We start from the raw sequence: 13,552 nt of genomic DNA on the forward strand, positions 1-13,552 counted from the left end.
TTCCACATTTTGTTGCATTAAACCTTAATTGTAAAAAAAAATCCCATCCATACACAAGCCCATGATTTTTGAAATTTGTGCAAATTTATTAAGATGTAAATACAGAAATTACTCTTTTACATGGACATTTACACAAACAGATTTTTGCATATTGTATCTTAAGGTCACACTTTAGGTGTTTGTCTTTACTTTAAGTCCACCTGTGGCAAATTCAAATTGATTGGGCATGATGCAAAAATGTAGACCAACACATCTGTCGATACGGTTCCTCTGTGTCACAAAATTTGAATAAACCAAGTAAGTCTAAGCACATTTTGTAGCCACTGTTTTATGATGGATGTCTAAAGTACAAAAAAAAATCCAGACAAATTTACAGTATGTTTGTACCTCAAAAGAAAGAGGTTACACAACATTACCTTACTTTGTAATTTCTGTGGCAGTGAGTCAACACCTCCAGAGTAATTTCAATGAAATACAAACTACAACAAAAGCAGGATTTGCTAAAATGTGGCACCTCCTTGTGCTCTCACATAGTTTGCTGTGACCGCTGGGAGAGCTTCAGCTATTGCATTACTGTTACATGACCCAATGAGAAGCTACAGAGCTGCAATTTTGTGGGGTTTTTTTTAGGTTAAGACTGCTTCCTAATAAAGACTGTATACTACATATATACACTACATGTATACTGCAGGAGGTTGCCATATACATTAAATGCCTGTACAATAAAAATGTATACTATTATGACCTCTGTGAAGCTTATAAATATGCATTTTTGCAATTTGTTTTAGACAATGTATTTTTAAGGCTGTTTTTGTGGTGTTGTATTAGACTGGGTGTTGCTGTTGAATACAAAAATACAAGCTACAGCCCCCAGAACTACCATATGGTTAGATCAATGCTCTGCTAACAAGTTTGAACAAAAAGCACAAAGGTGCTGTATTAAATACTACAACAATAAATACTACAAAGGTACTGTTTTTTCAATCAAAGTTTGTGGGTGTTATACCGTACAAGCATAGCAACAGCCACTTACAATCTTGAAGAGGATGAAGTGGATTGAGCGTAGAAATGAATGGACAAAGAATGAAAGAGTTCCGCTGACCACATATGAAGCAGGGGTGTTGGGTTGTCTCGACACCAAATGATCTCACAGGTCCTCACAGATGCGATATACTGTCAGGAGTTTATTGCTGAATAATGTAATACTTAACTGAAATATCTAACCTTGTGTTAAACTAATTATTTTCAGCATGAAATCACAATCACAATATTTAGGATTCAATGGACAAGTTGCTTGGTCTGACTGCAAAGTCTCAGGATATAAATCTGTGCCTTGGTACATTGCCATAATATTATTCAAGATAAGGGGGCCCACTGCCCATGTGAGATCTTTTGCTGTTGCGGTAATATTTAGTAAAACATGACGTCCTCTTGTGCTTTCTTCATAATCGTCGTAAAAGTGTCGTCTATAGTTTCATAGTCATGGTTGCTGTCCACATCTGCTGCAACGTCACACAGCGGCACTGGGGGGTAAGAGGGGTACGGTTTATTGTTCAATAATATTCACAATATTTTATATTTTTCTCACTGTCACCATATACAACTAAAAGACAAACAAGACTAGGTCCAAATCAGTATATGGCTGGACTGTGTATAGTCAATATTCTTAATTGTGGCCCAATTGTTACAGGAATAGTCAGCGGTTGTGTCTATGAATATAGATAGGTCTATTAAATGTTCATCTGGAGTAGTGCTGACCCATAGTATTTTCATGTCGTCGCGATACGGACGTGTGAATGAATAAGGAAAATCAGTTTATTTAGGGATGGGTACAGAAACCCAGTACTTTAGGCTACGGGCCCTGTGGCTTATATATTGACTTTGCTGTTGTAAACATTACTGTTGCTGCTAAGTCTGCTAAGTAAGTAAGATATTTTTACTTCCTCCTTACATGTTATTTGAGTAGTTTATCTGTTAGCGGTCCTCAATTTTGCTGTTGCAGCAATAGTCTATATTATTGCAAGAAAACACACTGATAATATATAATAAACAATATAGAAGACACATTATATATGAATTCAATGATCTGATTCTAATAAATGATCAAATGTGCTTCCCCTGCTTGCCAACCCTTTTGTTTTTCCTGCCACTCTCCTCGCTGTTCAAAATGCACTATTTGCTCCTGCTTGACTGGTATTTGCTACAAACTTCAGAGCCCCTCTGTTTCAATAAGCGTCTCTGTTTTAATAACTATATATTCTTGACCTGTTTATAAATATTTACATCTTCAGTTGGAACAAATGGGCATTGGGCTGGGTGCCACAGACAGAGAGGGCAAGTTAAAAGGTATTGTTGGTTTTGATCTTTTTGATTTGTTTAAAATAATAAAAACAAATTCTATAAAAATATAGAATACCATCAGAATTAGTGTTGCCAGTATGATTGAAACCTAGGCAATAGAATATACAGAAAGAGCTTCACCTTGAGTCTTCGCCTCCCTTTGCACATAAGTGTTTGGCAGAGCCTTGCCTGTTGTCATTACAGCAGCTGTCTGCTTTCGGGGTATGACTGGTGGAAGTTGATCATCCAAGATACCCTAAGAGGAAGTCAGAAATATTCAGTGTTAATGCACGCTTGATTTCTTCATTACAGAGAAAAATGGAAGTATGTTCTATTTGCATCTGTTTCTGCTTCTGACCAGAGATTTCCTGAAAGTCAAATAGTGAGAACATGTTTTTGCCAAAGACAGAAGTTAGTATGTGCTATGTGTCAAAAAATAGCTTGAGACATATGACAGGAAGACCTTGTAAAAATGACAGCTCAACCACAATATATTCTAAATATCTCTAGGGACTGTAAAACATGCATATAAAGCCATACTGACCGGAGGAGGGGGAGCTGGGGGCCTTTTTTTGCTGTTTAAAGTCAAATCTGCTAACTCCTTGGTTGGAATGCTTTTGCCTGGAGCATGTTTGGATTTGCCTGCTTTGGATGACTTGCCGGAGGATTTTGATGATTTTTTTGAAGACTTTGAAGATGACAGATTTCGCTTTGGTGGTCGAGGTGGCGGAGCTGCATCTGAGTTGCCGTGTTTACTAAATTCATAAAAGAATGTGTTTGTCACCTCGGTAACACTATCCACATGGCACTTAGGTGGTTGACCGTTGGGCCATGGCAGGGGGTCCTTGGTAAAGAAGACAGACATGGAAAGCCACTGGGTTGGGATCTCAAAGCAGTGGGCTGGGTTTTGTGGAAAGCTCGCCTGGATGGTGGGCTCTAGCATAGCCCCCTCTATTCTGAGACTTGGAAACCCAACTAGTGGATCAGTCTCGAGTTCAGTATCCCGGCTCACTACTTTAACATTCAGCGGCAAACTAAACTTTTTACCCAAGTCCCTGAGTCTGTACTTCTTGTTATCAGAGAGTACCTCCACAAAGTGGCCCTGCATGTACAGAGGCATGAGAATATTCTCTCTCTCATCCTGCTGCTTGACCTCCTCTTCATCATCATCATCATCATCATCGTCATCATCTGGCTCTTGGAGGCGCTGACACAAAAGAGCCTCAACGGACTGCTTCTGTCCCTTGCTGCTTTCACAAGGCAACTCCATCGTTTCGCAGCGAACAACCTCCAGCTGTTCGCCCACACTGAGGGCAGGCAGGCCTTCCTCCTCAACTCCATCACAGCTCCTTGTTACGCTGACCTTCAGGCCTGGTGCCTGGATCGAAGCAACATACAGCTCATACACTGAATTAAACTCTCTTGGCCGCTTACGAAATCGTCCACCATATTGCTGAGATGCCAGGAAGTACTGCTGTGCCCTTCGGCTCTTCAGGTTGGATAATAAAACCATAGCTGAGGTTCCTACCTTGTGGAAAATCAGGTGGCTGCTCTTAGTAAGTTTTGGTAGCCAGCTGCACTTGAACAGAGAGCTGCTCTCTGCTCCTTCCAATATCTCTACTACCGTAGGGAAGGAGTTATCTGGCTGGGCGTGGACCTCCGTCAGACTGAGCGGGGTCACAAAATGTACATCCTTACACGTCTCAGTGACATCGATCACATCCACCTCTAAGCTGGAGGGAAACTTCAACACGTTCTTCCTCACTGTACAGGAAATGAGAAAAATGATGTCAGAAAAAGTAATAGAGGCACTTGATGAAATTAAATTAACCAGAGTACAGTGTGTTGAATCAATGATGGAAGACGTATTCAGAACCTTTACCAGAAGCAAAAGTACTACTAGTAAAAGTAGCAGTACAGTGTAATATAAAAGTAAATATTGTAAATATAAAAGTACAGCTATATTATCACCAACAAAATGTAGTGAAAGTCTCACAAGTAATTGTGGGGGGAAATGGTCCATGGGAGTGTTATGTTATATTACAGTAGGCTATATTATATTACTGACTGCTAATTTTAACTACTTTATTTACTGTTGGGTAATGTTATCTAAAACAATGCATCATATTTAATGAGATGATAATTGGTTTTGTAAAATCTTCATCTGCCCATAACTAGCCTATAAACTGGGAGATAAATGTAGTGGTATAAAGTACAGTATTTGCCTCTCAGGTGAGGAATAACGTAGCATTCAATGGAAACACTCAAGTAAAAGTACTTCAAATTCATATTTGAGTGCAATACAATGTGTATTATAAACAGAAATGTGAAAATAATAACCATTCTATAGGTCTATGTAAGATGTAGATAACATAATAATAACTTATTTTCAAATAAAAATGAAAAAGTAAGAAATTCTCACAGTTCATGATGGCGTGGACCTGGTATATTGGACAGAGGACAAGGGTTCGTTCACCCTTGGTGGTGTTGATTAAGTGAAACTTTCGACTACGCAGGCAGGGCGAGGACATGATCTCCTGCAGAGTGAAGCGCTCCTTGCTTTCACACTCCCTGAACTCCCCTCGGGAAGAAAGTGGGATACACACTTCCACAGAGACGTCCTGTTGTCCTTGAACATGGCAGCGCACATAATCCTCCTCACCCTCATGCCGCTCAATGGAGAGCACTGTCAAAGCTCTGTCAGCTCCCAGTGTGTAATTGCCAATGGTAATCTTGAAGCGGCTGGTAAAAGTGAAGGGAAGGCAGGACTCCAGGCCCACAGGCCTCAGGCTCAACATCTCCTCGATACTACTGTATGGCATCTCCTCCGGAACAACTTCGAACAAACCTGAGAAACAGCAAAAAGTGTCAGTGGTCAGCTACAAAACAAAAGTAGCTGTTCTCACGAGAATCTTGTCTACAGCTCAGACAAACCTGTGTGGTTGATAGGCAGCTCAAACTGCTCATTGTTGCTGATGTCGTCACAGCAAACGGATAGGAGCTCAATGTTAAGGACCTTTATTAGATCCCCAGTAGAAAAGCACACTTCACTTCCAGAAATTTCATATATAGAACCTAAGAGTGAGAAATAGAGCAAAGAAAGAACTAAATAATAAGATCAACATTCGACGATGAGCAGACATATCAAGCATAAATAGCATGTTTTCTTATTTGTTTCAACTGTGACACAATCTTAATTTAATTACTTAATTACCAACCATGAACAATAAAAACATTTCAACTAAAACAAATGCTCATTATCTTATTTGCTTACAATAACGTCTGATTTGCGGCTGGCAAGAAAGGAAACATGTATAATATATAGATATAAATGTATGCAATAGATACAAACAGACACAAAACAAAAATCCAGACAGCTTATCTAATCGGTTCATATAATCTCTTATCCTTTCTTATCGTTATCTACCCTCACAGTTTCAGTTCACAATGACTAAAACAAACAAATGCCTACCTTGGAAATACACTCCAGAGCAAACTTGTAGAATTTTTGGCAGACAAGAGTTGTCCAATGAAGCAATTAATTGCTGAAGTGGCAAAGCAGTCGTGCCTGCCATCACTGTTGCCTCAGTGTGCTGCTATCAAAACTGAAGGCACAACAGCAAATGACAGGCAAAGCATAAAAGGGGGTTACTTTCACAGTCAAAAACCACAAAAGTGAATGAGGAAGTTACAAGAGCTGTTTGCACAATGCTTGCATTTACAGGCAGAGAACAAGTGATATGACTTTTGTATTATTATACTGTAAAGTGAAAGAAGATGTCAGAGATATCAAGTCTGATTGCAGTGTAAAGCCTTGCTCTCACCAATAGACCAAGATACTCTAGGATATATACCTTTATAAGGAAATGTGTCACAATGTGCGTGTGTGTGTGTGTGTGTGTGTGTGTGTGTGTGTGTGTGTGTGTGTGTGTGTGTGAATGTGGAAACTGCAAACTCATTGCACAGTGCAATGTGCACACATAACATCCCAATGGATAATGTACTCTACTCAAATGGACAAAATCAACTATTTATGAAAATTATTTCAAGGTCTAAATGATCCAAAACACCTCATCTTTTTTTGCATGCCAAGCAGATGGACAACCCAGCCGACCAAGAAAAGGGTTACCTGAGCTCTTGATCAAACGTCATTTTAGTTACTGTACCAACCTTACATATAAATACATCCTGGTTCCAGTGGCCCTTCAAAGTGTCACATGACATATCAATACAGGGAACTTACCCTACCGTCTCTTAAACTACCTCAGACACGTAGTAGACAACACACTCACTTCCTTTTGCTACTCTGCACTGTAGAATAAACCAAGCATACTCCCACCTTGTGACATGACAAGACAGCCCCCCTCACAGCATTTTCCAAAACCCACAACTCTTTCCAAATCAAGCACTCAAAGCTCAGCCTGGTCTGTTGGTTGAACCTCTTAAGGGGTTCCCCCCACCCCACCCCCCTTTCCATGGTCCAACTTGGTACAGTCATTTATCAAATGCTACATTAACTAACAAACACTTGTGTAAAGAAAATGGAGGTAGCCTATATTCTTTTCAGAAACCAGAGAAGACACACCCCCTACCACAGTCCTTGCAACATAATTATGACATCTGAGAAACTAGTCTTTTTCAGCTTCTCAAAGACTAGCTTCCCACAATTACATGAATTATATACATTTCAAACAATTTTACTGAAGCATTCCTAGTTTGAGTCAGAAATTTGGGACCTGAGGACCCCTAGTAGATCTTTAGGAGAATAAAAGTTGTTCTTTACTGTAATTTCCTTCACTAAATGTTAGCACAGTGAGAGTATAATCATGATACCCAAGCCCAATTTCAATTGAAAGTATGGACATGATACATTTCAGTAAATAGATTTGGTGGTCTAGTTTGGAAGTAATATGATAGAATTGTAAGACTACAACTCCCAGTAACCCAAAATGACGTTTACCCAACATGCAGCTTGGCTATGAGAAGATAAGGCAAGATGGCGACTAAAATAATCAAAGAAAGTGCTCCTCCTTTTGATTGTCCAACATGGTGAGAAAATGCACATGCTGAAGTTGTAACTGTTTCTTTGTAATGCAATACCAGATGCAAATGAGCAAAGCAGCACTCACTCATTTATATAACTGATCTTTTACTGAGAGATAAGCTTGTAGTTACTGTAGCTAACGTTAGCAGCCAAGCTAGCATGCAAGCTAACCCATTAACGCTGCCATTAACTTGGCGTTGGGTGGTGTTTTTTTTCTTCTTTTTATCAAGAAGATGCTGCATACGTTTGATTTTAAGAGTGTCAGTTATGAACAGGCGTCCAATCATATAGAAAGGGCATTTTAACATGTCTTAGCCTTTGCCTTGGTCTGTGATAGCATTGCTCCTGCATGACGACCGCTATAAACGTTTCCATGAGCTAACGTTACACACGGTATTAAAAATAAACCTTTAAGAATGACAAGAGAAACAAAGCTATGATAGTCATGTATTGCTTGTAATGATCAACGTTGCACAAATGGCCGTAGTGTAGACTATGTAAATGTTGAACATGTTCACCACACCAACTGTTTTCTTTCAGGGCAGGCAAGCCGCCCCAAGGGCTACATCTAGATGTGATGAAGGGAGACAAACTGATGGAGGTAACTTAAAAATGTTTTACTTCAGGTCACGGTGGCCTTGCCATCAGCTTACTGTTGTTGTAAACTCGTGTTACACCATGCAATGGATCACATTGTGGGTTGTAAGTTAGTTGAATGCACCAGATACGTGCCTGACAGTCCACTTTGTCCCAGATGGGTTGCACTCTGGAATTTTCTATGGCTGCATGGCTACAAACGGTGCAAGAGCAGCATCAGCTCTGAGATTTAAGCTTTTCAGTGGGAAGCATCAGTGTTAAGTTATGGCTCAGAGGCACAGAGACATTTCAGACTGCTTACAGACAGTTTAAGCAGTTGTTTGAATGACCATGATTCACTGAAACGGTCTCTCGCTGTAGAAACTGATCATCGATGAAAAGAAGTACTACTTGTTTGGGAGGAACCCCGACTGGTGTGACTTCACCATCGACCATCAGTCATGCTCCCGTGTCCACGCTGCCCTGGTCTACCACAAACACCTGAAAAGGGTCTTTCTCATAGACCTCAACAGCAGTAAGACATCATTCACAATCACAGTCACACTTTATATGTGGAACCAGAGTCTGGAATGGTTTGACATACACATGCTAAGGGCTGAAAAACTAACAAAACTGACCTGACCTGTAAAGATCAGTTTCACAAGAATGTAAACTATGAATAATCTGTTTTAACGTAAGCAAATGTCTTGTGTGATTGTCCCTGTATTAGCACACGGTACTTTCCTTGGACACATCCGTCTGGAGGCACACAAACCTCAGCAAGTTCCCATAGACTCTACAATATCTTTTGGGGCCTCAACAAGGACCTACACCATCAGAGAGAAGCCTCAAACCCAAGGCCCGGCTGGCACAGGAGACAGTAAGACAGGAGAGGATGAGGAGCTGAAAGGACTGCTTGGGCTTCCGGAGGAAGAGACGGAGCTGGAGGTACATTAGTTTCTCGATAACAATATTCTCAAACATGAACTACGTAGAAGAGAAAGAAAATGGCTGTGTCGTGTATCTTAATTATCACATTTTCTTGCCCACAAATAGCAGTTCTAGGTAGACTGCTAATAGACCATAGACTATAAAAAATAACGGACGTAGCGTCAGTGACTCCACCCCTGCCGCGAGCCATTCAGCAAAGTTTTGCCGGCGAGTAAACGAGGACCTTCACACTGGCGCCCTTCCACCTGCATGTACGGCAGTACGCAGACGGAGCTGGTTGAAAACCGTCAACACTTTCGTTTAAGTTACCAGCTAACGCTAGCTAGCTAGCTGTGGTTGGCAAGGTGCTACCAAATGCTAAACAAGAAATTTTTTTTTTAGGCAACCAGCACACAGTGAGAGGGTTAGTTTTATGACCAAAACAAAGACGACATCCCAAAACAAGTTCACGGCTATTTTTTATAATTCTACTTGTTGTTATCCTGCTCAGTCTGGTTACTGTTGTGTTGTAAAGTAGTAATATCTTGATATCAATGCAACCACATTACACACTTTTTTTTTTTCTTCTGCATCCTGCCAGAATCTGACAGAGTTTAACACGGCTCACAACAAGCGCATCTCCCTACTGACCATTGAGGAGGGTAATCTGGAAATCCAGAGGCCTAAGAGGAAACGCAGGAATTCCAGGGTTACCTTCAATGAGGAGGACTCCATCATTAACCCAGGTACGAGTCAGAGTAAAGGCGATATTGAAGTAAACACAAAGAACCACTCATACCTAATAAACAACTCCCAAACCATTTTTTTTTTTTTTTTTTGTGATTGATTGCTCTCAATTTTAAACATTCATTTTGTAAATTCTTTTAAGATTCTTGTTTTGAAGTTTTACAGCAGAAAAGAAGATTAGTTTAGAGGATTTGACTTTTGATCTCCGCTAAGACTTTTACAGACAGTTGATGTGATTTGAAGGGTTTTGCAGTGAGGGAGCTCAGAAATGCACTCCGCAATAAATTGTAACACTTGTATTATCATTTACAGAGGATATAGACCCCTCGGTGGGACGGTTTAGAAACATGGTGCAGACTGCTGTCGTCCCCATCAAGGTAAGCTTTGGTTTGGTCAATTAATAATGCCTAATCCAGTTTATTCATTTTAAGTTGACAGGCTACGAAGTATTAATGTGTATTGAGCAGTTTGCTCACTCAGCACTTTAACAGTGCTATGTTTAGGCTAAAATAATAACTTATAATCTGTCTAGCTCCCTAAGTGAGCATGGCACCAGTATTTTCAGAATGATTGGTTCTGATCTGTTTCAATTGAAAATAAGTAGTGCACTCATATAGTGTTGTATAACACCTTGTTCATTTGCAATGTGTTAGGTGTATGACCTGCAAATGTAGTAAATGTGTAACGTTAGGGCTACATGTATAAGTTGTAAAGTAAACACTCTGTCATCCCTGCTGCAGAAACGAAGATCAGAGGGTCACAACACTCTGGGTCTTGATGAACTGACTTCAAAGCGCATCCACGGCTACAGCTTGGGCGGTGGTCTGTATGGGGACTTGCCTCCCACCAGTCATGAGAACCAGCCAACAGGAGCTCCAGGAGGTGCTTCTATGCAGGGAGGGCTTCCTCTGCCCTTCCCTAATCCAGCACCAGAGGTGGACCTGGCCCCAGAGGCTCCCCAGCCCCCTGTCACACTCAACCCCACCCCTGTCACAGCCCCCTACCTACCAGAGACCCACAATGAGCCACGTAAAAAGAAGTATGCCAAAGAAGCATGGCCGGGCAAGAAACCCACCCCTTCACTACTCATCTAACCAGTTTCTTAAATCTGCTGACTCTCAGGTTGCCAGCAGATACATCAGGGACTGTGATATGACAGAGGTGGAGTCATTAACTTCGCAATCTTCCTTTTTTTTTTTTTGTTGTGCTACTCATCATCATCACAAAAAGAACCTTACCATTTCCTTGTGGTCTGTCACAAAATATCATCTTCATTGCCAAGTCAGCAGTTGATAAGTTGGTCAGAACATGGCAGAAGACAATTAACGTAAATTTACAAGACTTGGCAGTCAGCATTTGGGCCTCAGAGTGGCAGTTAGATGTTTGTCTGTGAGTGACAGGACACATGGATATGATGGTTCCTGAGTTATGTTTTGGATGTAAAGTTGGATTTTTTTTTTCTACTAAACACGTTTCAACATGTTTTTTCACTCCAGTGTTTTGATAATGCTGTTAAACAAATGGCAAAGTACTTTTATATGAAATATTTTACTGCGAGAAGTCAGATAATCCAGACAGTAAGTTTCTATCAAAACAGGGCTGCTTTTTATTTTGAAAACCCATTGACATAATGTGAAACTTTTCCGTTACATGTATTAGACCAATATGACGTCAACTAAAGTGTTTTTTTTGTTTGTTTTTTTTTGTCCAACAAGCCACTAGATGGTGACTTGTGCAAAATGGTCAACATTTTTAGTGAGGTTTGGCTGCAGACTTGCAGGTCATTGCTTATTGCCTGTTGCACTAACCTTAACCTTGTCCAAAATCTATATGTGGCATCCCATTAAGTGGTGTTGCAAGCGTCTTGTTATGAATTTGGATTCTTCTGCAGATAAAAACACATTTGCCCTGTCCAAACAGTATGTTGATCATATTTGTCTGTTGGCTTTTTCCAGTTTGAGTTTTAAATGGTTTGTTGCCCATTTTTTCCAGCATCAGTATGCTATAAATACAACGATTTTATAGTTTTCTATGTTGGTCATTGGACTGTTAAGTACAGTAGTAACAGAATACAGCAGAATTGGAACTGCAGCACAGTAAGAAATACCAACTTTGCTGCATAAATAAAAAAGGTAGTAAAAACAGGTTTGGATTTAGTATGTATAATGGCATTAATATATTTTACATGCAACAGAGTATAGTGCAGTTTATACAATACAAAACTTATACACAACTTTTACCCTTAACTGACTTGAGACATAGGAGACATAGGTCTTTGCATAGTAGCGTAAAAACATAGTTATGTCAAACTGGTGAAACACAATATAATTGGTTTATATGCAGGGCTGGGTATTGTTTAAAAGAATTACGATACCAGTACCAATATCAGTACCCGATTACTGATACCAATACCAAGAGAGTACTTCATTTGATACCTTTTTTGTCTGTACTTCATTTGATCATGTAAATGTAAGGCATACAGTTGCGTAAAATGCCATTGCCACTCCTCATCCACATGATTTTTACACAAATACGTTTTATAAGTGTTCAAATGCACATGACTTCACACACACACACACACACACACACACACACACACACACTCTGTATGGCTTGTAGCTGCTGCGGCTATGGGCCAGTCACATGTCGCGATTGGCTGCGAGCAAAACCTTACAAAAAGTCTTTTTTTTTTTCTAGATCTGGGTACAAAAAGGATCAAAGACAGGTATCGTTTGACTGGAGACATTTGGATACTACTTGGTACTGGGCTACCTTAAAGGTATCGAGTACCAATACCCAGCCCTCTCTATACAGAATGTACTCCATGTGTAAAGGTCCCATGAAATGGTATCCTTTCTTTTTGGGGGCATTTTTGCTTTTATTCAAAGATGGACCGTAGACAAGTGACAAGAATTGAAGGGGGAGAAAGAGAGTGACCTGCAATGAAAGTCCTCAGACGTAATCACACCCAAGACATTGTGGTCACAGTATATGGTATGCATCTTAACCACAAGGCTGCCAAGACACCTCTTTGTATTTTCCTTTGAAAGAGGTTGTTGTGGGGACCATAAGCTATCAATCTTACTGTAAACAAAGGGGCTAGTAGTTATGGTAAGAAAGGCAGGTAGAGTTGGATCAAACGTAGAAAGATCAGATGGCCTTAATGGTTGGACTTTTTAAGTTCTCCTTTGGTACAGAATGAGGTCACCACTAAAGATGTACTGTGTTTTTTTTTTAGTTTTTTTTTTTAGGTAGTTCAAGTGGCCCTTTCATGGGATCTTATAAGTGAAAGGTTGAGATCTGAGATCAACAAAAGACAAAGTGTTTCACTTTTACTAACTGCTAGTGACTTTTTGTCCTTGTCGGAGTGTGGATTTTGTAATCATAGGACTGTAAATAAAAAATGAATTACTTTTGACTCATAACTTTCTGCAGTGTTTTCAACTGTGATTAATTAATGTTGCAGTGCAATTGCTCTGATATTAACAAGGCAAGGCAAGTACATGGATGGCTATAAGCAAACAGCATAGGCAAAGCAGTTGTATTTGTACAACACCTACAGGAAGGTACTACACCTTCCCGAGACTTTATTCTGAAAGTAAACTTTGACCAGATGCTTCAGGAGTACTTTAGACCTTTAAATGAGTTAACACATCCTAGAAAAAAAAAATCACTTTCATGACAGGCAATAACAAATCTTCACATAGAGGCAGTAAACTGTGTTAATGTTTAAGTACGGTTTATAGAAATTATGGAACTTTCACAATACTGCACAAAGACTAGTGTGTAAAAGTTCACACTACCTTTTTCATGAATACAAAAAAGGCAGACAAAATATGAATGGGCTCTATTAAAGTGCTCAGCTTTGACCTGCTGTTGTTTGAACAGCCATCAACCACTACTAAAATTATATAT

At 39.9% G+C, this 13,552-nt stretch overlaps 2 protein-coding genes across 2 annotated transcripts; one reads left to right on the forward strand and one right to left on the reverse strand.

The window, feature by feature from the left end:
* Positions 1 to 62: 62 nt before the first annotated feature.
* themis2 (thymocyte selection associated family member 2) lies at positions 63 to 6,533 on the reverse strand. The gene is made up of 7 exons (XM_078252442.1): positions 6,511 to 6,533; positions 5,813 to 5,945; positions 5,275 to 5,415; positions 4,763 to 5,188; positions 2,885 to 4,104; positions 2,482 to 2,596; positions 63 to 1,523 (listed from the first exon to the last, which is right to left on the reverse strand). Exons 2-7 carry the CDS (start codon positions 5,913 to 5,915, stop codon positions 1,411 to 1,413), a joined length of 2,118 nt encoding a protein of 705 aa, XP_078108568.1. The 5' UTR covers positions 5,916 to 5,945; positions 6,511 to 6,533; the 3' UTR covers positions 63 to 1,410.
* Positions 6,534 to 7,301: 768 nt separating this feature from the next.
* Positions 7,302 to 13,055, forward strand: ppp1r8b (protein phosphatase 1, regulatory subunit 8b). Its single transcript, XM_078252449.1, has 7 exons — positions 7,302 to 7,389; positions 7,925 to 7,985; positions 8,342 to 8,495; positions 8,691 to 8,908; positions 9,492 to 9,636; positions 9,950 to 10,014; positions 10,378 to 13,055. The coding sequence occupies exons 1-7, from the start codon at positions 7,337 to 7,339 to the stop codon at positions 10,729 to 10,731; spliced, it is 1,050 nt and encodes a 349-aa protein (XP_078108575.1). The 5' UTR covers positions 7,302 to 7,336; the 3' UTR covers positions 10,732 to 13,055.
* Positions 13,056 to 13,552: the final 497 nt, after the last annotated feature.

The sequence above is a fragment of the Sander vitreus genome, chromosome 6 (genome assembly GCF_031162955.1).
Source record: "Sander vitreus isolate 19-12246 chromosome 6, sanVit1, whole genome shotgun sequence".
Classification (NCBI taxonomy): Eukaryota; Metazoa; Chordata; class Actinopteri; order Perciformes; family Percidae; genus Sander; species Sander vitreus.

Bases quoted from the DNA above. Each gene is read 5' to 3' on its own strand.
- themis2 (XM_078252442.1), bottom strand. From the start codon at position 5,915: ATGGCAGGCACGACTGCTTTGCCACTTCAGCAATTAATTGCTTCATTG. The intron at 4,105-4,762 runs GTGAGAATTTCT...TTTCCTGTACAG, and splicing joins GGTCCACGCCATCATGAACT to TGAGGAAGAACGTGTTGAAG. The intron at 1,524-2,481 runs GTGAAGCTCTTT...CTTACCCCCCAG, and splicing joins AAGGGAGGCGAAGACTCAAG to TGCCGCTGTGTGACGTTGCA.
- ppp1r8b (XM_078252449.1), top strand. From the start codon at position 7,337: ATGGCGACTAAAATAATCAAAGAAAGTGCTCCTCCTTTTGATTGTCCA. The intron at 7,986-8,341 runs GTAACTTAAAAA...CTCTCGCTGTAG, and splicing joins AGGGAGACAAACTGATGGAG to AAACTGATCATCGATGAAAA. The intron at 10,015-10,377 runs GTAAGCTTTGGT...TCCCTGCTGCAG, and splicing joins CTGCTGTCGTCCCCATCAAG to AAACGAAGATCAGAGGGTCA.